Genomic DNA, 26,875 nt, shown 5'->3' on the forward strand with positions numbered 1-26,875 from the left:
TATTAATGTCAATAATTCCCCTTCGCGTCAATATATTGATACGTGTGGGGTTTGCTTAAGGAATAATAGGAATTATTTTGTATAGAACGCTTAGCGCGCTTCTTCGCTCCCACTCAATATGGCAGCGGCGTCCTATACTGAATCAATGATAAAATTAACAGGTTGCTTAGATGTTCCATGTTAGTTTCAATCAACGATGACATGTATCCTGGTTTTTGTACATGAGTTGGGATGGTTTTAAGGCTGTAAGCTGTAGTTTTCATGCAAATCAAGTCCAAGTATCAAAAATGAATTATGCTAGGCTTGATGCATTTTTCAGAAGTATAATGAGAAGATGAATTAAATTGGTAACGACTACAAGTTATGAACCATCTCAATCGAACCTTTGCGAATCATGAATTTTGTGATAGTGCACATATTATTAAATCGTTTGATAAAAACTCATTGTCCTCCTTTAATGTTAAGACCTAAAACCTTACATGAAATGTCCTCATTTTCAAGCTTTTGATATGGTAACCCTATGTATAGGCCCAAATTAGGGGCATTTAGGCCGACATAACATCCATTTCCCCTATTTTTCCTTTTTTGTACATGAGCTGTTCTTTCATATTTTGTGAAAAGCAGTCATATTCGATAAAGACAATAAAATGGATTTTCTCGCGTTATGCCAAATGGTCATTATGCCAAACGGTAGTTATGCCAAATGTTGTTTAGTTCGACCTGTAAAAATCAAGTCATTTCCACACCGGAAATGAGTTGAAACCCTATTACTCAGGTCGAGTTATCGAATACCATCAGTTGAGTATGTTTCGTTGAGTGTGTCACGGGACTGTCAAAATGTTCAATACAGAATTGAAGAATTTTCAATACCTTTCTTAGACACCTATTTCAATGGATCATTTTAGATGGCTGAGTTTTGAACCCACCACTGCTTTCATTTAGCGCTACTGTATACGGACGAACCAATGTAAAATACTGTGGTAGCCACAGTACGGTGCTGTCAAAACCTCAGCATCTTCAATGATCCATTACAATTAGTGAAAAAAAAATCTATGTCGGTGATTCCGCTTTTCCCCAAACGCGTCCCGTGATAATCGATCGCAATGGATCATTGAAGATGCTGAGGTTTTGACAGCACCGTACTGTGGCTACCACAGTATTTTAAATTGGTTCGTCCGTATACAGTAGCGCCAAATGAAAGCTGTGGTGGGTTCAAAACTCAGCCATCTAAAATGATCCATTCGCTTATAAGGTCTCACGTGAAATCAACTTAACATCCGCTCTGTTGCAGAATTCGCAAAACAAAAAATCGTGCGCCCAATAATAGGCCATTATCCATTCACTTCACATGTGCGCCTGTTTTCGTCCTCTCCCCCCCCCCCCCCCCCCCCCGAATCGTTCATTCTTCCATCCCATGTGTACAGAGAACAGGGCATGTTCGAAAACGGCTTCGTATATCCTTACAGCCCAATTAAAGCGACTTGGGCCGTCTCCTATTTCCCGATATTTATATTTACGCACAGGTAGTCGTCGCCCCATCCCCCAGACCACCAGACCAGATCAGCCCGGAGAGGCCAGGGAGGCTTAAGAAGTTTCGAGGAAAGGAAACAAGACCAACCGCCCGGAGAGAAGAGGATACTGGGCCACGACAGAAGATCCATGATGGGTTGTGTATGGTCGGTTGGATGTGGTGCAGCCCAAGACCTGATAGAACCTGTTTCTTCCCATTCAGCCATAGGCAGCAGCAGCAGCTGCTGCTATTGCTGCAGCTCTTCTTATTCCCACACGGTCTCAGAAAGACATACACATACGGACAAAAGCTACACGAAGAGGAAGCAGAATCCAGCATCGCAGAGCAAAAAGTAAAGAAAATGAACTTATGACTCGATCGGTTTACTTTGAGAGGAGCAGCGCTTAAACCTGAACCTAGGCCTCCGTCCCGGTTGTTTCCCCCGCTTGCGTCTTACTTTGGCCTTCTTCCTCGATCGACCGAGCGACCATTAAAGGTTTCACATCTCCTTCTCTTGCTCGTCTCGTTCTCGGTTGGACAAAACAAGTTCAGCAACCGGCCGTCGTCGTCGTCGTCGTCGTAGCGGTCAAGTCCAAACAGCGAGCGAGTTCAAATTCAGACCAAAACAATGAGATGTACCTATATTGGGAAATGATACGGCGATGAATTTGATTCTTGGTTTTTGGACGGTACCACTACTGTGGCGTGGGAAAGGGAAGGGGGCGTGCTACACAAAGGAAACGCTCGAAAAATACGTTAGATGAATGAAAACCACTCAGGCAGGATCTTCTTTTTCTCTAAATGCGGCAAGGTGTTGCTGCTGTTGTTGTTGAGGTCAGCATGATCGGGAAGAACAGGGAGGAGATTCACCTTCGATTTCCCAAAAGCGTTCGCATATGAGTAGGTTGCCACCTCACATATTATCGTCGGTTTACTAAAAGTTGACACAGCGCCAAATATATGAATTCCTATAATTAGTGGATCGTAATTGCCGTTTCGTTTTGTGCGTGTATACTTTTCATAGAACCCTATTGAACTTAATTTTATCCCGATCGGAGATATAAGCAAAAAAGGACTGCAGAGTCGGGTCGGAGTCGTAGCCATTTCCAGTATTATCAGGGCTCGGAGTTAGAGTTAATGGTGTTTTTACCGGTAGCATAGTAAAAAATATCACTGATTCTGACTTCGTATGCCGACGACTCTGACCCGACTCCGTAGCCCGTTTGATTCCTACCTTTTCTAAATATCTTTTACGAAAAAGTCACGTGTCGCACTCAAGAATTAATCTGTTTAACGGAACTTTCCATCGAATTTTTAAATGTTTAAATATTTTGCATTTCCAGCGTATTACATATTAGCTTATTGCGTGCTCTCAACTTAGTCTTCTAGATGCACTTCGAGAGCTATTAATTGAGAGCTTTCGATTCGTGTACCAACTTTGTATTAGTATAATTGTGTGGCTTGTACAAGTCGAGCCATTTTCCAACCCGAAAAAATTCTAGACCGAAGCGGGAATCGAACCCAGCTACCTGCAGCATGGTCTTGCTTTGTAACTGCGCCTTTACGCACTGCGCCAAGCGAGTCCCATTCCAAGGGCATTGAGGATTATTTCATGAAGATTGTGGGAGAAAACAAATCCAGAGCATAAATCCTTGGTCATTTTTGGAGAATTCTTATGGGTTGAGGGGGATGCTAAAAGGAGGATTGTAATTAAATCTGAGTATAACTCCAGGAGATCTTCAAAGGAATTTGGAAAGAATTCCAGGAGAGTTTTCCAAGAAAAGGAGTGGGAGTCAAAAGGAAGTCTGAAATGAATTCAGTGAACATTCTGAGAATCTTTCCAAAGGCTTTCTTAATGAAGAGAATTTCAAGGTGAATTCGAGGAAAATTCAAAGAAAATTGAATTTGGAGGATAGTTCTAACGAAATTTTGAAGAATATTTCCAATTTCTTGAATAATTCCAAGAGAGTTTCGGGAGAATACAAATGAAATTGACTTTTCTGATGTCTTCAGAACTTCCCAAAATTTTCCTGAAGTTAATGAGAATACCTTGAAGTTATGTTGTAGTTTGAAAAGCAAGCCTGATGCTCATAATACTTATCATCAAATTTTTAAACTTCCCTGATCTTTTTCGGACTTCCTAAAGTTTCGTCAATTTTCCTAACGATCATGAATCTTCTCTCTATAGTTTAAACAATTAGTAGAAACTTGTTTAAATTTTATGTACATTATCTTATGTTAAGAGAACTGCTCTGAGGTTCTCTGTTATTTCCTAAAGTTCTCGAAACTTGTTTTTGCAGTTCTCATGAAGCTTGTTGTATTGAAAGTCTACGATGATGCCTGTTGCTGTTGGTGCAGCTCTACTTGGTTATTTGGGTGAGATCATTCCTTTTTTATTTATTTATATAGTAACCCCAACATATCGTTAGGAAATAAATTCAGCTTATCTAACCCTCTAACCCAACATCCCAGTGATTCCTCGTGGAATTGCAGAGGATTTCTCGGCTTCCATCAAAGCGAGTGTCACGTCAACATATTCCTTCCCATTCCTTTCTTGACCTGCGTTCTAGCGCGGCCGGCGCAGGTATTGCCCAGTTTGAAATCACCAGTTTCTACACATTGTGGATGATTGCTAGTCCCAAGCATCGTCTATTGGTTCTCTGTGTAATTACATCTGATCTGGCAATAACAGAGTAGCAACCGTGGGCGATCAATCATGCTCATGGTCATGAAGCTTGTCGTATTGCCCTGAGGTTCTCTGAAAATCTGGGTTCTTAAATTTCCCGCTAATTTTATGAATCTCCCCTATTTTTGGAGCTTACTAAACTGCTAATATTCATGAAAGTTCCTGAAGTTCTCGGATCTTCCCTTAAGTTTGATAGACTTCTAGAAAGATCTCTAAATGTTTCTGAAGATCTCTGCACTTCTGTGAAATTTCCGAATTTTTTCTGAAATTTCTGGAACTTGTTCAAGCTTCCGCATTTTTTTGAAATCGAACCGAAATAATTAATACAGTTCTATGATTTTCACTGAAGTTCTCAAGATTTTTCTGAAGTTCATGGAATTATTCCATGAACTTCAGAAAAATCTTGAGAACTTCAGGGAAAATCATAGAACTGTATTAATTATTACGCTTCGATTTCAAAGAAATGCGGAATCTTGAACAAGGTCCAGAAATTTCAGAAAAATTTATTGCCCTTAAATTATCGACACTAATTCATAACTTCTTCAATAGGCTAGACGTTCCTGATGTTATTGTCACTGTCCAAAATATGTCTGACTTTCCTTAGACTTCTCTAGACCGCCCTGAATTTCTCAGTATTTTTTATAAGAACCCGTAATTTTATTGAAATTAATTGAATTGCCTTGAAGTTTTCACAACTTTCCGTAAGTTTTATTAGCTTATTTCCCTGAACTCCCTGCAGTTTTCTATGCTTACCTGAAGTTCTGTAAATTTGTTATATATTTCTGTTATACATTCATCCTTGACGCTTCTAAAGTTTTCGGATCAAACATAGAATTCTCGGAACTCCTTGTAAATCGCTGAAAATTTTCTTAAGTTAATGGGATTGATCTGATGCTATCTGATCGTCCTCGAAGTACTCGGAACTTTGCTGAATATGTTGAAACTATCTAAGTTCTCTGGAATTCTTTAAGATATCGGTGCTTGCTAAAAGTTTTTGTTTTTTATTTAATTAATGGAACTTCGTTGATGTTTTTTGTCTAACGTTCTTGAAATTTCCATAATATTAACTCTTATGGCGGTGAGCTCGAACTCGGATTAACTTTTAATACCGTCCCTGTTTGGATGATCTGCAAAGTGTTTGCTTAGAGTTGTGTTAATTAATTCTGACGTCGACATCAAAGCAGCCTGACATTCTTGATCGGGATTTAATCCGAGGATAATACCGGTTGGAGCTTACCACTATTAGAATAATCTCACTTTTATCGGATGTTTATATAATTTTTATTGCGTTCCAGAAATTCTCTTGGAGCTTTACTGAAGTTTCCGAAAATTCCCTGACATTCTCAAAACTTCTTTAAGGTTTCTGCAATTCCGTTGAAATTATTTGATTCTCTGATCTGTCTCAATTCTATTGAAGATCTCGGTACTGGTCTGAAATAAATAGAATACTCGTAAACAATTTTAAACTTATCTGAACATCTCTGGACTACTGTGAAGTTCTTGAAATATTTCTGAAATTCTCGGAACATCTTACGGGTTCTCAATTTTTTCAGCACATCATGGAACTATCCTGAGTTTTTCTGTACTCAAGCTTATAGAGCTTTAAACTGCTCCAAAACTCAGGACTAAAGTTACGGGAACTGCCCTTAAGCATGAGCATGAGCATGATTGACCGCCCACGGTTGCTACTCTGTTATTGCCAGACCAGCTTTAATTACACAGAGAACCAATAGACGATGCTTGGGACTAGCAATCATCCTCAATGTGTAAAAACTGATGATCTTAAATTAGGCAATACCAGCGCCAGCCGCGCCTGAACGCAGGTCAAGAAAGGAATGGGAAGGAATGTTTTGACGTGACACTCGCTTTGATGGAAGCCGAGGAGTCCTCTGCACTTCCACGAGGAATCACTGGGATGTTGGGTAAGTAGGTTGGGTTTGCAGTAGAGGGTTCGTTTTGGTAAACGATAAGCTGAATTGATGTCCTAACGATCATATAAGGCGAAGGAGCTTGGGATTGAACCCACGGTCTTCTGTTTAGTAAGCAAAAATGTTTGCCACTAGGCAAACGAGCTTCCTTTTGATGGTCGAGTTGCTGTTATTACCATAAAATAATCAGTCACTATTTTCAACTTTTTTAGCGTGAATTTATTTCGTCTTTCTCTATCAACAAGGTGTCTATTGATTTTTCTAAAAAAAACCTGAGTTTTCCAGGGTTTTCCAGAACTTTAACGGATAAATTCCAGGCTTATAATAAGAAAGCTATTTTTTAAATGCGTTAAAAAATGTGTTTTGTTTTGTAGATCTAAAACAACAGGAATTAACACAAACGTTTTTAAGACATGACAATCAGTTTTAAAGAAACAGCTTTACAATCAAATCAATTGAATGTTGAAGTTTAACACCTACTTAATTTCACACTTAAATAAAGTTTAAAAAAACTTACTTAAATTGAGTAAGTCCAAGATCTAAAAATATTCAATGTCTTGAAGTTTCGTATTCCATGTACAACATTTTCAGAGTGCCAGAATCATGGAAAAACAAAATGATATATTTCAAATTCGTAATTCAATTTATGGAATATTAGATGCCCATTACAGTCCCATTAAATTCACAACAATTGTAGGAACTTTGGAGAAGTTCTGAGGAATGAAAGGAAATGCTGAAAATTTCAGTGAAGCGGAAACATAAGGGAAGTTAACACGCTGAAAATATGGGGAATTTACTGGAAGTTTTAAGAACCTCAAAGCGGTTATCTTAGCATCCGAAAATTTTGAGCAACTTTTATGAAGTTCCTAAAATTTCAGAGAGCTTCACAGGTGTCAAGCGAACTTGAGAAATATAGAAAACTTGAGGGGTTTTGTGCAATTTTTTTGAGAAGTTCTAAGCACCTCATATAAGCTAGATCTAAAGATCTTTGGGGAATTTCTTAACTTAAGAGCAGTTCCGGTAACTTTAGTCCAGACTTTTGGAGCAGTTTAAAGATCTAGAATCGTAAATTAAGGAACATTAAAGATATTTCCGTGAAGTGCTCGAAAAAAAAAAATCGAGATCCCTCGAGATGTTCCGAGAATTTCAGGGAAGTACAGAGATCTTCAGAGAATTTATGAAAATTTCAGAAATATTTCAGGAATTTCACAGAAGTCCAGAGAACCGAGATCTTCAATAGAATTGAGAGCTTTAGGGAAGCTTCGAGAACATTAAGACAGACCAGAGAATCAAAGGGCAGTTTAAATAATTTCAATGAAGTTTTGGAAGCTTTAAAGAAGTTTCGAGAAACTCATGGAATTTCCGGAAACTTCAACACAGCTCCGAGAGAATTTCTGAAACGTGATAAACAAACGTAAGAGTATTTTAAGGATGTTATATCATGGAGATTCAAGAACTTGAAAAAATTCGAAAATTTAGCTAAGTTGAATAGAGAGCATCAACGTAGTTCCATTATTAAAATAAAATGCGAGAACTTTTAGCAAGCAGCAAAGAAATTCCAGAGAAATTCTAATAAATTTAGTTATTTTTAGATCGTTTCATGATATTTAACGATGTTCCGAGTGCTTCGAGGAAGATCAGATAGCTTCAGAATAATCCCATTATCTTAAGCAAATTTGCAGCGACTCCGTGGAATTATGGGGTATTCCAAGAATTCTATGATTGATCCAAAAACGTCAGAAGTGTCAGGGAGTTATGAATATATAGATTAGAAAATTTACCAGCTTATTAAACATTATTATTATTACTATTAGACTATTGAAGAAGTTTTAAATAAATGTCGCTAATTTAAGGGAAGTTTCATGAACTTCAGAAAAATCTTGAGAACTTCAGTGAAAATCATAGAACTATTTCGTTATAATTCCAGTCTTCAGAAACATTCCGAGAACTTCACAGAAATATATGGACCTTAAGGGAACATCCGCGAACTTCAAGAATTGTTTTGAACATGAGCAAAATGCGGGAGCATTTGACAGAAGTTTAGTAAGCTTTGAAAATTGAAGGAATTTCAGAGGGAGGTCAGTTCCATTAGTTTCTGGAAATCAGTGGGAAAATTAAAACAGTTCCCAGATTTTCAGATAACTTCAGAGACGTTAAAAAGTTAATTGAGATCTTTGCATAAGTTCAGAAGTTCACGGAAGCTTAAACATTTTTAGGACGGTTTAATTAAATTCAGCGCAGTACAATAAGCTTCATGAGAACTTCAAAAATTTTAGAGAATCTCAGAAAAGAACAGAGAACCTCAGGTCCGTTAACAATAGAGAAGTCACATAAATTTTAATGAAGTTTAGAGAACTTCAGCGAATTTTTAAACCATGATCGTTAGAAAAATTGAGGAAACTATAAGAAGTCCTACAAAGTTCACTGAAGTTTAAGAATTTGATGAGAAGTATTGTGAGCATCAGGCTAGTCTCTCAAACTACAAATGGACTTCAAGGCAGTTTCAGAAGCTTCGGGAAAATTTGTGGAACTTTCAAGTAGGTTTGAAGACCTCAGAATAGTCCATTCCATATTCAATGGAGATTTCCATTGAAATATTCCTCAAAATTTCGATGAACATATCCTACGAATTAAATTTTCTTTTAGTTTTCCTCGGAATTACCTTAAAATTCTCCAAACACTTATTAAATTTATTTCAGATTTCCTTTTGCATCTCACGCCTTTCCTTGGAATTCTACTCACATTGAAAGTCTCATAAGAATTCATTGGCATGTCTCCTCACAAATTTCTTAGATTTCTTCTCATAATTTGTTTAGAAAACGCTCCTGAATTTATTTTCCGATTTTTTTTGAAGATGTCCTGGAGTTATTCTCAGAGTTTATAGTATTCCTCCTTTTATTATTTTCAAAAATTACCAAGGACTTATGCTCTGGATTCGTTTTCCCCGCAAACTTTATAAAATTAATCAGAATGTCATTAGAATTTTCCCCTGAAGTTCACAGGAGTTGTGCTCCTCATAATCTTCTAAGAGTTTTCATTAAAATTTACTTTTAATTCAACTCAAAACTATCAGGCTTCACATGAAATCTAAAATTTCTCAGAAATACTCAGAAGTATAATGTTTTTCTGAAAGATTTTTCTTTTCCAGAACTCCCTTAGAATGAGATTCTTAGAAATTATAATAAAATTCCACGAGCTTTTAAAACTGTACTTGGAATTTGACTCCAGATTCTTGAAAATTTCTTGTAGTATTATAGCTTTTAAGTTCAGAACTAGTTCAATTTTTTATTTTTTAGAAAATATGCATGTCCCAAAATAAAAATAAAAAAACATATCAAGCCTATGATTTTTTTTAATTTTTTTTTTTGTTGCTGAAGAGTAATCCACTGTGCATCTATAAAGTTCAAAGGGTAAATGAAAATTACGAGAAAAATTTAATGCTTGTATTTAAAAATTAATTCTTTTTTTTTTAAATATTCTTAGTAAGAAAATTATTACATTCTCTGAGACTTCCTGGTATTTTAAGGAAAAATAAAATTTCATGAGGATCCCCGGTTGTCCAGGTTTTTGCAGTTAGTAGACACCCTGACTAATACCGTAGGTTTTGACCATAAACTTTCTATTGAATCTTTCGCTTCATAGGTTCATATCGTACATAAGTGTTTATGAGATACTAATTAAATAAGGCTAAAACATCAAACATTTATTTAGTGTGCCATCATAACGACTACTTTTCTTCTCTTAGGTCACTTTTTAGTCACTATTTTACAACTATAAGTCACTATTTGGTTACTTATTTCTTCAACATGGTCACTAAAATCACTATTTTTAACAGCAGTAACCGCTACCAGCCCTGTAATAGCAATTACCTTTGTTGTAATACTTCCTTCAACGAAAACAAATTTTCTTGCATTGCCATGGTCACCTGGGAGGAGGTTCGCGTCTAGTGCTTTCCCCAGGAACCGTTCGCGATCACCAGCTACCACCCATCCAGTCTTGAGCGTATCCAGCGAGGCATCCTTCAGCTTGCTCACAATCTCCGACACTGGCGAAAGACCAGCATACGAGCACTTTTGCAAGCCGTAAACTCGCTGATTCACGGCAACGTCGACCACCAAATCACCACCAAAACTCGCGACGGACACATTATCGGCACTTTCCCCGGCAAAATTACCAACCGGACCGTGTTCAAACTAGCACACGGTGACGAGACTCTCGATAGAACTACACGCCGAAAGCGTGACATCTGAACACGCTGTACCGGCCTCCCGGGAGGCAATGAAAATCACAAGCACACTTACACACCGCTGGGTACAAAAAACACACCCGTACAGCATCTTTGTGATATGGATTTCTACTGAAAAACAAACCGGGAATGCACGAATTTGACCACACTCAACTGCGAAACACGTTCAGAAGCACTTTTGGTACACTTTCGGCATCAATTTTGGTCGAAAACACTTGATTTTTTTGCAAAAATAGTTGCGAGCGAACCAACATCAACACCGACCGTGCGAGCTCTTTCACACACCTTACATCTCTCCTGATGCTTTCAAACATCATTGCGGAAACTGCCCTTAAGATCTCTGAAATTCCCCATTTAGCTTTCCTGATGTTCTTAGAACTTCATAAAAGTTTCTAAAATTTTCCACAAGTTCTCTGTATTTCTGAACTTCTATTGACACCGGTGTAGGTCTCTGAAATTCTAGGAACTTCTTTAAAGTTCCTGCAGTTTTTCGGAAGTTATTAGAATCTAAGCTCTGAATCCATTAATAAAAGTTTTTGTTTAAAATCAATAGTATTTAAATTGTTTGTTAATTGTTGCTAAGTTTAATTCTCAAGAATACATAAAATGCTATAAGCCATAAAGAAAACCGAAGTTCAGCTTCTGGCAGTAATGCAAATTCAAACCATGCACCCCCAGGTCCTCGGGTATCAGAGATTGACATGTTTCCTGCTACTACTACACAGTACTCTATTAATAGGTTTTGAAATCGATTCCAACCTGTCGTCCGCTCCCCGCCCGGTTCTGTCCGTTCCGTGAAAGGGATTTAATGACAGTGGTAAAACTGTCGAAAATAAAAATAATCCAACTACACATCAAACCGCAAAACGCACAAGAGGGGGCGACCAAACCCATCACACGTCCTTCTGTTATGAATGAGGCAGCCGGTCAAAGCCACATCACATAAGTTGGTACTCTCCCGAGCTCTGATGCCCAAAATGGATACGGAGAAGGGAGGTGCGATTTGGGTTCTGCCTCATCAAAAAATTATAAGCAGCAAACGTCAGCGCGGTCAAAGAAGCATATCTAGCTCTACGACGATGATGAACTCTTGCCAGGTAGCAGCCCAGCTTTGGTCAACACACCACCATGCAAAATAGTGCCAAGACCTGATGCCTCGATTGAAAGCACGAAACAAGTGATGACGACGACGATGAGGGCCTACGGAACTGAGCTTTGTGCAAGGAGCATAAGACTGGCGAAAGAAACGGGACACGACCGCGCGGTTTGCATGAATCGATTGAATATCGATTCCACATCAAACGTGTGCAGCACATGCCACACTCGCTGGCTGCTTTTGAGACTGGGCCGGGCTGGGCTGGTGGCAGACAGGAGCAGCCTTTTTCGTTTGTTGTTTGGGTATTGCAAAATCCAGTCTCTTCTCCTCCCCAGGCCCTTTCTTCGACTGCATGCGGGTTAGCTGATTTTCGGTATCGTGCGAAAAGGAGATTTGCTGCTTGCTTGCTTGTGTGGTCGCGGTAATTTTCGATGCGATATTCAATTATGAGTGTTAAATTTGATTTCGGGGCAATATGTTTTCCCTTTGGGATTATCGGGTGGATTTACTTGGTTAATGGTCGCCGGGAAGGTGCCCCTGGTGATTGGATTTGCGCAAATAACCTCATCCCGTTATGGGTTGTCAGATTGAGGTTTGAAGTCGTTCTAGCGTCTAGAACTAACGGTTCGATGTCTTTGAATTTTTATGGGAGCGTTGCATTGCCATTGATCTTTTTCAAACTTAATGCTTATCGCATAATAGCTTATTGCGTGCTCTAAACCTAGTGTTCTAGATGCACTTCCATAGTTATTAATTGAAAGCTTTCGATGCCTGTACCAATTTTGCATTAGTATTATTGTGTGGCAAGTATTCGATCCCAGCCACCTCCAGAATGGTCTTGCTTTGTAGCTGCGCCTTTACCGACTGAATGTTTCATAATAATTTACAAACTTATTGAAACTTGCGCTTTTGCCCCACCCTACCCTACGTAATTGGCCGTGATAATAAGGTCTTCGGATGACCTCCTCAAATTTCAAAAATCCAGTTTGGCACTCCGGCTATTAATTAATAAAGTCACCACCTTAATTTGGCGCTAAATTTTCCCATTTACAACCGGCGAGGAACGATCAATCGTTTGTTCACACTTTTTTTTTGCCACTCGGTCAAACGATCGCACTTTAGCAGTCGTTTCGACTCTGCTCTCCGACTCTGCCCCCGTCCAGTGTCAATGAATGATGATTGTGAAAGTAAATAATGTAGTAGATACCAGATATATTGATATTGATAGTAACCGCAAACCGTGCAGATCGAAAATTTGGATATTTATTTGTTCATTAATGTGCTCTTTTCACATTTCTATCCCTCTCCCTCTTTGCAGATGTTGGCTTTCACGTCTTTACACAACAACTGAACACAACAGCCTGGTGAAGATAGAAAGATTGATTGAATCGGATTGGATCGGATCGGAGGAGAAAGAAGACGCCGATCGACTCGTCTCGAATGCATGCTGCTGGCGGGTTGGCCTCCGGAATCGAGATCGAGGTGATTGTGTGTTATATCAGCGCAGCGACATAGTTCTTGTTGGCAGGAGCACAAGAAACCATGCTACTTAACATCCGTGTTTGAGGATCCTTTGTGATATCTAGTTTTTAGGCAGTACGAATAATAATAATTACCTGAATGGGAACATTTTAGGAAAAAGAAAGAGAGAGAGAGAGAGAGTCGAAGGCACGCTCAATCAACTAGAACAACACAACTGCTAGGTACTACACAACATGACTAGTATAACGTTCAAAACGACGACAACGACGTCCGGTGGAGATGCGAACGGTTGCATTGCGGCTGCAGCGTCGTCCTCATCGTCGGCCGTGGCGCTCATGTCGGACAAATCGATAACGATGACCCCGTCGCAGCTGGCTTCGGCCACGACGGCAGCAGCCGTGGCCGCTTCGAATCTGCTCTCGACGGCCGCTGTGAGCAATCCGTCGAGTGCTCTGTTTGCGGCTGCAGCTGCGGCGGCGGCTCAACAGCAGCAGAACAACAACTATCAGAGCAATAGCAGTAGCAGTAGTCTTTACAATAACGACAACAATAGCAATAATAAAACACTGTCAAGTGACAAGCTAAGCAGTGGTAGCAGTAGCAGCGGTGTCGGAAGCGGAGCCAGTGGTACCGGAGAAGAGTACGAACGGGCCAAGTACAAGACACCCCAGGAGGTGATGATGCTGTACATGGACAAACTGACCCAGTACGAGCACCACGAGATCTACCAGTACCCGAAGATTTACTTCATCGGAGCAAACGCCAAGAAGCGGAGAGGCACCAGTAATTCCGAGTACGATAACGAACAGGGATCGTACATTCACATAGCGCACGATCATATCGCCTACAAGTATGAGGTGCTGAAGATCATCGGCAAAGGTAGCTTCGGTCAAGTGGTGAAAGCGTACGATCACAAAAACCACATGCATGTGGCACTGAAGATGGTCCGCAATGAGAAACGATTCCACCGGCAAGCCCAGGAGGAAATTCGGATTCTCAAGCACCTACGATCGCAGGATCGGATGAACTCGATGAACATTATCCACATGTACGACTACTTTGTCTTTCGTAACCACATGTGTATAACGTTCGAACTGCTGTACATCAACCTGTACGAGTTGATAAAGAAAAATAAATTCCAGGGGTTCAGCTTACAGCTGGTTCGGAAGTTTGCTCACTCTCTGTTAAAGTGCTTGGATGCACTGTATAAGAATAAGATTATCCATTGTGATATGAAACCGGAGAACGTGCTGCTGAAGCAGCAGGGACGTTCCGGTATCAAAGTGATCGATTTCGGCTCGTCCTGTTTCGATCACCAACGGGTCTACACCTACATCCAGTCGAGGTTCTACCGGGCACCGGAGGTGATTCTGGGTGCAAAGTACGACATGGCGATCGACATGTGGTCGCTGGGTTGTATTCTGGCGGAACTGTTTACCGGTTTCGCGCTTCTTCCTGGGGAAGACGAAGCGGATCAGTTGGCTTGTATTATCGAGGTGATCGGTATGCCACCGAAGAAGATCCTGGAAAACTCGAAACGAGCGAAGAACTTCATCTCGGCCAAAGGTTATCCACGGTATTGTAATGTGAAAACCCTGGAAGATGGTACCACTGTGCTAACGGGTGGCTTTTCCCGGCGGGGAAAACTGAGAGGACCACCTGGATCTCGTAGTTTGGTAAAAGCACTGAACGGTTGCGACGACCCGCTGTTTCTGAACTTTATCGAACGTTGCCTACGGTGGGATCCGGCGTTACGGATGACCCCGGAAGCGGCGCTGAATCATTTCTGGTTCCGACGGTTGCTTCCACCCTCGCCCAACGTGGCAACGATCACCACTACCAGCAGTCCTTCCACGTCGAGCAACTGTCAAAATAGCCATATAAACAAAGTACTGAACATCGCGTACGCGTACGCGGATCAGCAAGCATCGTCTCTAGTAACAACCTCTACCTGCAATTCGCTGGTTGCATCACACCACGGCAATTCCAGCTCGCTGCAGTCGTTACAATCAGCTTCCCTTACCTCATCGGCGATTAGCATTCCGGCAGTCAGCGGCAGCGTAGGAGCTATCGGCGGAGTCAGTCTCGTCGGCAGTACCGGCACGCTCGGACGGTCCGCTGCCACCACCATCATCGATATTCCCTACAACCCAAACGACAAGAAAAGGCTACTGAACACTTCCCCGCAGGCGGCGTCCTCGCTCACGTCCAATCCCGGACTGGCAACCACTTCCTTCGTAGACTATGGTAAGTTTAGTTAATTTCTTGTCCAAAAAAAAGCTACACACCACTCCGAGTATCACACATACCCTGTGCTGCTGCTCTGCTGCTGCTGTGCGCGCTCGTTCGTTCGCTCGTTCGTCCGTATCTGATGTGTCATCACAAAAATATCGTCTCTTACTCTCTATCCGCGTTACTACCCCCATAAAACACACATTTAGTGCTAATATTGGCAACTTACTACCAAACTACCAACCGCTATTTACTCTTCACTACGCAACCAACTATAGTCATGCCCACGTGTTCCGATCTCTCTGTGATCATTGTGTACCTACTCTAATCTTGCAAGCCACATTATTACTACTTCCTACCACGTATCGTGTGTGTGTGTGTGTGTGTGTGTTTTATGTTCTAAGTTCGTGGATGCCCGTCGAAGTCAGCCAGCGCAACTTTTGTGCAATCCTAATACAATAACTTAACGTTTCTCTGCGTTGTGCCGACGTCGCAGTTTTAACATTCATCGGAAGATTCGATCACGATCACTGCTGCTTTGATGGAATGTTGATAACAGACAATGCACATTTACTAATTAGAAAGATAAACACTTGTAGGATGATAGCAGAAGCTAGAGCTGCAGCAGCAAAGCATGCAAATTTACGCAAACTATTGGATGCATTTTAATAACCACCCATTTGGACGCATTGCAATAACACTATCATGGTGGGACAGTTTCATTGCTAAAGTACCATCCATATTCATGTCGAATGTAGCTGAATAATGCTTAAAATTGGTCCCGTTTTGCAAATTCAATTCGATGTGGAATCGAGTGAAATTTACCGAGTCCTTTTTGTTGCATGAAAAAAAAACAGAATTTAAGTACAACTTTGTCCAATATTATGTCCAACCTAGAAAAGAAACAAAGACCGCTAAACTCGTAACGTAGTGAAGTTCAGAAAGATTCTTGAAACCTTCAACCGATATGGAATGCTGCTCAAAATGGTCTTGACATGTTTTGTAGGAGATCTTTGCAACCTTTAGATGGGTAATTTTTAAATCCAGTCTTTAAGGACGTAACCTACTGAATCCTCAATTCCACTATTTGGTCGCCTCATCTCCCGAAGCAACCCTTGAGACAGTGGCATTTCTCCACTTCCAGAAGATATGCCTTTTGATGGATCAAAGACGTTTTTTTTTTTTTGTTATAGTCCCTTTAACGCTCTTGGGTCATTCGTGACTTGTCCGGGGATGAGATTTGAACTCGTGACTTTGGCGTGAGAGGTATGGATGCTAACCATTACGCCGGAGTCGCCCCCTGGATCAGAGACGTGTAGAGTGTCCCTGAAGCTCAGTCAATCTTTGATGCTACCATTGAAAGTCTGGAGTATGATTTGCGGAAGTCGTACGCGGTCCATTGCACCATACAGAGTGATGTCAGTACTCCGTTGAGTGTGATTGGTTTAGTGAAGACTCGTGCTGAAACTTCTGAGCCATCTGCATCGAGAACGATGTAGCATCATAGAACGATTCTCAAACTCCAGTTTCTTCTTTTGGACACCTTCCAGCTATTTGTAGTCGTCATGCGGTTCGATCTCCCAAGAAGTTTCAAGTTTCGCTAATTTACTGTTTGGGTGCTTGCTTCTCGCAAACAAATCCTCCGGACGATACTGCGGCTGGCACCGTATTTTCTGGCGACATCACGATCCGAGAGTCCGGGGTTCGCCCTGATTATTCCCAATATACATTCCAACTAGTGTTTGCTACCCGGGAAATTTTCCAAGAATCACGTTTCCCGATTCCCGGGAATCTGTTCCAACTTCCAGATTGATTCCACTGACACATTTTTGAAGGATTAAATTTTAAGAAACTTTAAGATGAATCTGAAGATCTTCTAAGGGCATTCGGAAAAAAATGTTCCAGAAAATGTCGGAAGAGTTTTCCAAGGGAAGTCAGAAGAAATTTCCGGGGGAGGTCAGAAAAATGTTCCGCCAAAAGGACTTATTGAAAGTCGGAAGAAACCTCGTGGTTGTCAAAAAAAATTCTCACGATTCTCGTTTTTAACTAGATTCAATAGAAACATCCATTGAATATTTTAAAACATTTGCTGGCGAAGTTGGATGAACCTTCCAACAGAAGTCAAAATAAGCTATCGTGGATGAAATCAGATGAAAATTAATAGGAAATTTGGAAGATTCTGCGAGAATTCGAAGATATCTTCTAGGTCAAAAGAATCTCCCGAAGGTAGTCGTAAAACGATGTGGTTAAACTATTATATAATTTATACATCATTCTCCAGAAGTTAAAAATAAACATTCTGATGAATAACTTTCATGAATTCAACTTAATGCTGTTCTGGTCTTGGGACTAAATTATTTCCCGAAGAGTCCGGAAGAGTCATCAGTTGTTTCCCGTTTCGTGGATGCAAAGATTTGTACTGTTCGATCTGATGCGTTGCAGCAAAGTGACAGCTAAATCTATTATCTAACTGTCAAATTTACGTCAACGCTTCGCAAACGAATCTCATGTGGGTGGCCCAGGCTGGGTTTGAGAATTATTTTAAAAAACATCTCAGGAACTTCGGAGTCTCAAAACTTTTTCAAAGTTCTGAGATGGTTCTACCGATCAGCCTTATAATGGGATCCAACTCGTGTCGTGCTTGTCAGACTTGTATTTTGAGGAGTTTTCTTAGACCGGGATTTATTTTTTGTTTTGTAAGTAAGGAATCTTTAGAACTGTTGAAGTTTCAGAATGTCAAAAGTTTCACTAAATCCTGGATCTTTGATTTCTGTGTTCAGAATCTGGAAAAAAATCTAATGTTTTAATGTTAACTAGATAATTTCTAGATTTCTAGAATACAACTCTTCCTTGGATATCTGTGGAATTTTCGGCAGAATTTTCCTTAGAATCATCCCAAAATGAATAATCTTATCCCTGGCATTCCCTTGAAGTTTTTGTTCATTGCAGTCGCTGAATACCCCCTTAGGAAGCAGCCCTCCAGGAAACTCTTAGAATTCGGTTTTCAATTATTTTTTGTAATCTCAACCATTTGCGAGAATTCGCTTAAATGTAACTTCATAATTATTTTCTTTCAAAGTTATGCTTTGGAAATTTACTTGTAGTTCGTCTTAGAACTGTCTTGTAATTTCAATAAGAATTATCTAAAAATTCCCCTCGGGATTTTGTTTTTCAGAATACGTAGGAACTTGAAATTTAGTTCAGCATTTCTAAAATTCCCTTTGAATTCTCCTCAGAATTCATTTGGATTGTTCAATAGATTCCCTTGAGGCTCACCGTAAAATTTATCGACGATTGCCCCTGGAATTTCCTTGCACTTCTCTTCTGACTACCCTTGAAAACTACGTATTTGAATGTCACATTCCTATACTATACTTCCGCTCTTCGTGAGACGGTCCCATTTGAGTTTTTTTTGTCAAAACTGAGGTTTTCAATGGAAGTGGTAGCTACCCGAGCAAAGCTGGAGATCAAATTGAAATCAAAATTTGTTGTTATGCTCTAGTTGATCTCATTTTGGTAGACTTAAAGGTTAACACAGCAAAAATGAGAGCAACTTGCTGCAACTGCTTTCAGTGAAATCAATTTGATTACTGATTCTGCATTAATAATATTTAACTGAATACGGGCCTGGCATACATGGTTAGCATGCATGCTTCTCTCGCTGAAAGACTTGAGTTCAAATCTCACCCGAAGTTGTCACGAACAACCTGAAATACGTTCAACAAAACAATTAAACAATAATCGTTAGTTCAATTTTCAACAAGACGTTGACAGCAAAACTTGAAGTTAAGCTGTTTTCATTTAAAAAATGAAAGCACAATATGGAATCAGACTTATTTCGCGATTTTAAATAAATGTAGGACCTTGCAAAAGTTTTAAAGCTTATGAACTTTTATGCTCGAATTTTATAGGAACTTCCAAGCATCTCTGGGAATAATTTCAAGGGAATTCTCAGGAAAATATCAGATCATAATTTTTCAGGAAAGTGGCATCAAATTAGTTCTGAGGAACTCCAGACTCCAGTTAAAACGTAAGGATAATTTCAAGGTAGTTCTGAGTAGAATTCCAGTAGAATCCTGAGTAGGATTCAAAGTAAAATTACAAGAGAATTCTATGGAGCATTCCAAGACAATTCCAAAGAGAGTTCTGACTAAAACTGACTAAGAACTGAAAGTGAATTCTATGGAGAACTCCAAGGTGGTACTTGTAAGTAGAATTCCAAGAAAAGAAGGAGAATCCAATGGGAATTCTGAAAATAGTTCAATGAAAATTCCGATGATGATTCGAAAGTACTCTTAGGAGTAAGAATCAAAGAATATTTGAGAAAATTTTCAACGAATTTTTGAGGTAAATATCAAAGGAATACTAGGGATAATTTCAGGGTTGTTTCTATAATCATCTTTAGAGAACTCAAAGAAGGACCATTTCAAGGAATTCACTTTTAAAAAAAAATCATCAAGAACTGGAAATTTTCCGTTGTCCTATTTAGTAAAATGAGTAGACACCTTGGAAGAGTATGAAAAGCCACCCATCGTATTGTTCCATACACAGCGACAAATAAAATGGTAGTGAGCTTGAGTGCAACAAGCAAAAAGCAAATATACTGTATCATTAAATTATTATTATGTTTTAATCGGAACAAAAAACCTAACGATAATGGACGATCCAATCGATTAATCGAACCAAAAAGATCGATATTCCGAGTTTCGATTCAAAATCGCCCATTACTACTACATAGTTTATGGGGTTGTTATGACATTAAGTCGAAGGGCAGTAGGTCGAAAGACAAAACGTCGAAGAATCAACAACAAATGGTCGAAGGAACAATAGGTCGAATGAACAAAAAGTCGTAGTGGACAAAAAGTCGTAGTGGACGAATTTAGATCAACGATTTAAATAGGCGGAACAACCAAACGTAAACTATGGCTTTAAACGCAAATTCCTCGAGAATCAAAGCACTCTTTTATTTCTTTAATCATAAGCAGTTCTTTGGGACTTTTCTTTTATATTCTGAGCGAACATTTTCTAAACAATATTTTGTAAACTATGATGTTCGTTTTTTGAACTTTGTCCACTTCGACTTTTTGTCCATTTCGACCATTTGTCCATTCGACCTTTTGTCCATTTTAATCTTTTGTGTCTTTAAGTTCAAGTCGACCCTTTGTTCATGCGACCGTTTTCCTCTCTAAAATGCTGGCCAGACTGAGCAGTTATAACATGTTAATGAGCCTATCTTGATAACATTTTTCTTGTCGATAATTATTATAACATTATAACAACAACTCTGTAGTCTGAACTAAAGTCCCGCTATTTATACCCTTCGGAGTGTTGAAGTTGAAACACCCTCCAAAGGCGCGGCCCTTTGTCAGTCAAAATTGGATTCCTTAGCAACAAAATTAAGGAATGACACCGATAATGACCATGCATCAGAACCCTAGTCTTATCCACTTCAAACTAGGGAACAACGAATAGAAGATTAGGAATCACATAGATGAAGACTAACTCCTTGTTTCAAGATCATCCTCGGTGGACATAGCCGAGTCTTGTCACTATCAACAAATCAGAAAAGTAACAAGGACTAAGATGTGTTCCTTTAGTTACTGAAAAATCCTGTTCCTACTGTTTGAAGTAGTCAGGACTAGGAATCGGTGGTAGATCTTACATTCCGTAACGTACCACGAAAAGGTGATCTACCCACGTTACGGGGTGTTGGTCGACTCTTTTACTCTTTCGTATGTTTTCCAAATCCGATGAGCAAACCAAACTCAACAGCGGTTGTAAGTGTGCACGATAAAAGCGGGTTACCCACTTTATGTATGAACAATTACACATATCCATTTGATCTGCACAACTGACAGAGTGTATTTTAGGCATCATGGGGACGGCTGGATAAATTTAGCGCTTTCTTTTAGAGATTTTTTTTTTATATAAATACGTAGGAGAAAGTGGGGCAATATGGCCAATGGGGCTTAAACACCAACTAATTGAACATATTTTACCAAAAATCTGTTGCAGGCTTCAATTATCCATTTTATTTAAGTCTAACAAAATACTTTTCTTTAGAGCCAATATTCGAAAAACGTTAGACTAGCTCAAGATGTCAAAACTGTTATAAGGTCAATCAGTAGTTTCTTATAACTTATCGTTGATATTCCTTCAGCAGCTTTATAAATTGTCATTGGTTTCTTATATGACACGATGGTTTTCTAAATTTTAATAAATATTAAAGATTTTCTTAACAAAATATTAATTAAGTCCATTTGGGGCATATTAGAACTACTGATATTTCAATTTAAATTCTTCAATTCTGCATTATTCCTTTCATAAATATGACTGTCAAGTTTTGAAACAGCTGCTTTGGTAAAAAATCAGTCATTTACAAGACTGAAAAAAACATAACCTTAAATAGGCAGTACTTCTGAAATTTAATTGATTCTACCGAAAATAATTGTTTCTGTTCAATATTTTTAAGCTAAAACTGTTCATTGTTGACCTTTCATAACGCCTCAAGAGAACGTAATGTTTTTACCCGTTGTTTACAAGGTCGCTCATTTTACCCCAACGGTTTAATTTCGGTTACAAAGCGAACATTTTTCAAATCTTTTTGCATAAGATTCAAAAGCTTACTTTTAACATTCAATTTGTATTCATGCTGTAAATAGGGCTTGAAACCATCCATTTGGTTAAACATCATTCGAATTTTCCACTGAATGTTGTATGATTAGTGATCATTTTCTTAAGGTGGCCAAACTGCCCCACTTTCCCTTATTGATTTTAAACTGGGCTTAGTGTAGCTCAACTTGACCTCGTAACCGTCGGTACTTTTGCTCTTCATCGTCAAGTAGTTTTCCGGTTTAACCGAGCTCGGTTTTCGATGATCACCGATTGAAGTCCCCATGTGAATAACCCTCACAATCAATGCATTCCACATCCAGTAGCATTTGGCGCAGCGCCGTATTAACCATGCTTCATTTGGCTTTCGAATCCTTCCAAAACAAGTTTCGTCTGAAAGTTTTAAACAACTCTTCCTTCCAAATTGTTCCATTTTTTTTTCGAATACCTAAAGCAGTGGTTGTCATCGACTGAAAAAGTCACCGGACGGAAACCAGTCATATTCTCAAGTATGGAGAATATGCACCGAGAAACTGTTTCGGCATAGCAACAACCGTATGATCAAAATTTCACTTCAATTGTCAACCAACTGACACTGACACTCACACTCAGAGATGGATCGAAACAGAGTATCAAAATTTTGATTTGAGTAATGAAACATCGCGGGGGTAGCAGCGGCGGATGATGATGGGATGCGGACGATGATGAACAGATGACCTCCGTGTGTTCGGACCAAACGCGTTCGATTCGAGTGACAATTAAATAGTAATTTATCTGAAAACAACCTATTATAACTAGTAACGATCTACTAAGCTACTAAGGGAGACAACAAAAAGGCGAAAAATCACTCATTAACTGATAGGTTCTATATAATACGATAGGCGTTTGAGGAGGTAAATCAATTTATACTAAAACAGAGAAAAATGAGGATAAAGTAATTTAATTTGCTATTTTAGTGGTTAGATAAATAATTTAGCAAAATGCGACGACGGATGAGCGAAGAAGAGACACCCGTGCATGATTTAATCAGCGAGAGTTTTTTTTTTTCAAAACAAACAAACGAAGAAGAAAACACACAAACCCATTGGCTATATAGGAAGTATAGTTGGATTTTACGACTTGGACGCATTACAGTAAATTCTGTATAAAAAGTAAAAGAATCAAACTTTGAAAATAAAGTTTATATATCTGTTAAAGGTAATTAGGGAGGTAACATTTTGTAACGGCTTACGTAGACTATCAGGATAAAGAGCTGACATTTGTGCGTAACACGGAGTAAGTGCTGTGCGATTGTGACTGAAAACCAAGAATTTTAGGCTTGTTGTTATTTAAGATTCCGCATAAGGAAGTAAACCCCTACAATGAAACAAAAAATATGATCAAAACTAAACCAGCGTATACAGGGAGCTCTCGATTTTACCGCCAGTCCTGTGGATTCTCATGCGACTTATTCTACCGTACTTATACTTTAAATAATTTCGCTGAAGGATGTCGCACTCAACCGAAGCGGTGGGTGAATCGAGATTCCCTGTATTCGTGGGTGGAAATTAAGAAAATAAATGCTTAAATGGAACACAGTTTAAGGTAGTGAGCAACACAGACCCCGTTTCTCTCTTGGGCATGCATGTACATTTTCGAACCTTTATTTAGACGAACTTTTCCAAATGTATAATTTTGCGAGAAAGGTAGAAACCAAAAATCAAAAGGCTGTTAGCCATTCGCTCATATCGATGTCCTATTGCTTCACACAGCCGAGACCATAGTTTCCACACCGATGCATTCTATTGAGTACTGCCGTGCCTGGACGTTTTCAAGTTTAATCAATTTTAAGTTCAATTACACGCCCATGCTCTCTATTTGAAGCAATTAAGAAAGATAGGTTTTTCTTTTTGCATTTGTGGACCTGTGTCGTTTTCATATTTGCCTTGATTTCATTAGAAGAAGAAAAAAAAATCCCATCTAAAACACTGAAACAAAACGAGAGTCACACACTGTAGGAATAAAATAATGCAACCGATACAAAGAACATGTTGTGAGAATACATTTTAGGGAATCTTGATACAAGTATATTTCGGGATTTAGACTTTTAATTGTAGGTACCACATAATGGCGCAGAACGAAGGGGAACATCTGTCTCTGTCCAAAAAAACATCACGAACGATGAACACACTTTTGAATGAGATAAGACTGATGCAGATTCGGAAGCTTGAGCATGGTAAGTGTTTCATCGGTTTGAATATATTCGGTTCTGAGTGCAGGTCAATTATGAATAGGTAGGAATATGTTGACGTGATACTCGCTTTGTTGGAAGCCGATAAATCCTCTGCACCGATCTTGGCTAAAAGAGTTGGGTGCAGCAGGTTTTATTTTGGTATGCTAAATTTAAGTTTAAGAAACCCAAAATTGTCTGCTCAGTAAGCAAAAACGGTCGCTCTAAGGCCACCGAGCTCCTCATACTACATTATTTATGACCGAGATGAGGGCAACGACGACGGAAAGCGTCACACAACACACGATGAACAAGCAATGTGACTAGAAATATCATTCAATCTAAATCCAAACTGCAAGAGAACTTTGATTAATTTTGCCAGAGAATTTCGAGGAGCATTTAGAAGGCATTCTAGAGATAATACCAAGGTATTTCAGAGAAAAATTTCAGGAAAGCTCTGGGAATATCGAAATCGGTCCACTCTGGTGCCGGAGATATGGCCAGAACATGCTCCATACTGAGTGACTAGGATCACGTTGGCCACCCTCGCACGCTACGTATGCCTCGTAAGATTTCAAGTATAAGGTCTTTGGCGGCCATATTGAGTATCCAGGCATTGGCCAGAGTCTAATTTATATTTGTAAGAAGGGTCAAATCACATCATAGGTGGATAAATTCACGCTGTCGAGGAGGAAGTGATTGTGTGCGTGGCCGATTTCCGTATACAGGATTCGAGGGAGTCAAACTAAATTAGATCCTCGTCTGTCATTTTGTAAATTTCCATCTGTCATAGTTTAGTGCGAATCCCTAAATTGGAACGCAACCTTTGCATCAATATCAATATACTTGAATAAAATGCTGCAGTGTCCTACTACCAATAAATGCATTTGTATAGGAACTCAAGCAAAGATGTGATTGTTATGCTTTCATGGGCAATCTAGCAGTTGGGTAAATTTCTGCTGGAAGCTATTCAAATTTATCTTAAAGGTGATAACACGAAGAAGAGGCGCGCAGCGGGCAAGGTGGATCGACCAAGTAGAAGGCGACCTGCGGACCCTTCGCAGACTACGAGGCTGGCGACGTTTGGCCATGGATCGAGTAGAGTGGAGACGAATTTGTTGGACAGCAGAGGACATCAAGGCCTTGGCCTGATTGGAACGGAACGAACGTGATAACTGGGATGTTCTCTAACAGTTTTCCAACTTCTAAAATCGTCTTTGATTTCTAGATGACCCGTCAAAGTTCCATTAAGGAATTGGCATTCGGAATTACAAGTGATCCCAAGTAACAAGATTAATTTTATTCAAGTTTGAAGAATGCTTCAAAACCTCTAATCCTGCCTATCAAATGTCGTTTTGATTGAAAGACGTAAATCGAGACGATGAAGACTTCTTCCAAATATTTATGGCTTTTCAGGAAGCATATCGGCCTAAGGACAGAAGAATTTGAAGCCTTTTAGCAACTTACGAAGGCTTGAACATATTTCTATAAAGGCCTTGAGTTTCACGTTTAAGGATTCCCATTGAAAAGGAATTCGAAATAAGGCATTACCAATAGACCTTGGTTTTTGTAGGATCCAATAAAGGTTTTTGTATGCAGAGTTGCGACCTATCACAATCACGATCGTCAAACAGCTGATGGTTGTAAAGCTTGATACATTCCTATCAACGTGCTTGTCGAAGCACTTTCCATAACCATTAGACTGATGCAAAATTTGACTTTTTCGCTCCATAGTGCTTAAATGGTTTCAAGTCAGGTCCTGATTAGCCTCCCAAAGTTACAACTCATTTGGTTAGAAACAGACTTCGCACAAGCCATTTGAAGTTATCATGTAAATTACTATGGGAAATCTCAACTTTTTGTTCAATGCCTTCTAGTCTTTTTCCATATTTGAGCTATGAAACAGTTCGATAGCCATTCTTATATAAAATTTTCTCAGCTACAACTTTGTTCAAAATCGTTTCTATGTAAAACGAGGCAGGAAAAAGTTATTAATTATTTAAGAGATTGATAAACTTATGACATGATCAAGCAGCTGCTCTGTAGGCAACACTGTATTTTGCAGTGTGACATAGTAGCCATGATTTTTGTGTCCTATTCTACGCCCCAGAAACACCAATATTGCCTGCTGAGCAGTTGATTAAGCATGATAATAAGACATCAGCGCATTGAACCATTGATAACTTTCGATCCTTGCATTTAATCAAAAAGTGGTCTTCAGCAAAGTTGTAGCTGAAAAAATTTCCTACAGTTGAAAGCTTTTGAGGCAGACCGATATGGTGAATTATTAGATAAACATGAACAAAAATCTTGGTTTCACCATAGTAATTCCCATACAAACTTCAAATGGTTTGTGCCATCTCAGTTTCTCACTAAATGGGTTCAAATTTTGAGAGGTTAGTCAGGATCCGATTTGGATTCGTTTAAGTATTGTGGAGCGAAAATTTCAAATTTTGCATCACTCTAATAACCATCCATCAGGTTGACGAAAGAAGTAAAAAGCTACTGGTGAATGTCGTCTTCGGTGGTGATCTATCACCGATATGGTCATTCCCGACAATCACGACACTCATCTGTGCTCGTTTTGAACCAGTTGCTGCTTTGCTTGCTTATGTGAGTGAGTCCAACAGCTTCCGTTGAATTTTGCCAGCTTTGTCGTGCGTGCCGAGACGAACTTGGAATTCGTTGGCATTGTTTGCATTCTCTTCTGTCGTTTCGCTTTTTCTCATCATCGTACTGCAGAAGTCTTCACTGTTTTCGTTGTGCTTTACATCGGGGCTTATTACGGATGTCACTTCACGGTGAAAACTTGTCACTTGTCGTCACGGTGAAGTGATTCCCATTTGATTTGTACGGCAATCACGGCTCTTATTA

The 26,875-nt window shown here is 39.4% G+C and overlaps 1 protein-coding gene across 6 annotated transcripts in view; it reads left to right on the plus strand.

Moving 5' to 3' along the window:
- The window catches only part of LOC135700267 (dual specificity tyrosine-phosphorylation-regulated kinase 2), a 107,761-nt gene that overhangs the window by 16,973 nt on the left and 63,913 nt on the right, over positions 1-26,875 (plus strand). For 4 of the 6 annotated variants that reach the window (XM_065220729.1, XM_065220730.1, XM_065220732.1 and 1 more), the window contains one exon: positions 12,785-15,195. In XM_065220729.1, the coding sequence (XP_065076801.1) occupies positions 13,182-15,195 (2,014 nt within the window). In that variant the 5' untranslated portion in view covers positions 12,785-13,181. Of the gene's footprint in view, positions 1-12,784; positions 15,196-22,246; positions 23,167-26,875 lie in introns of those variants that run through there. The other 2 variants (XM_065220733.1, XM_065220735.1) reach the window with 2 other exon arrangements.

Source organism: Ochlerotatus camptorhynchus, unplaced genomic scaffold, assembly GCF_037179485.1.
Source record: "Ochlerotatus camptorhynchus isolate MF236.1 unplaced genomic scaffold, CSIRO-AGI_Acam_v1.1 ptg000131l, whole genome shotgun sequence".
NCBI classification, from domain to species: domain Eukaryota; kingdom Metazoa; phylum Arthropoda; class Insecta; order Diptera; family Culicidae; genus Ochlerotatus; species Ochlerotatus camptorhynchus.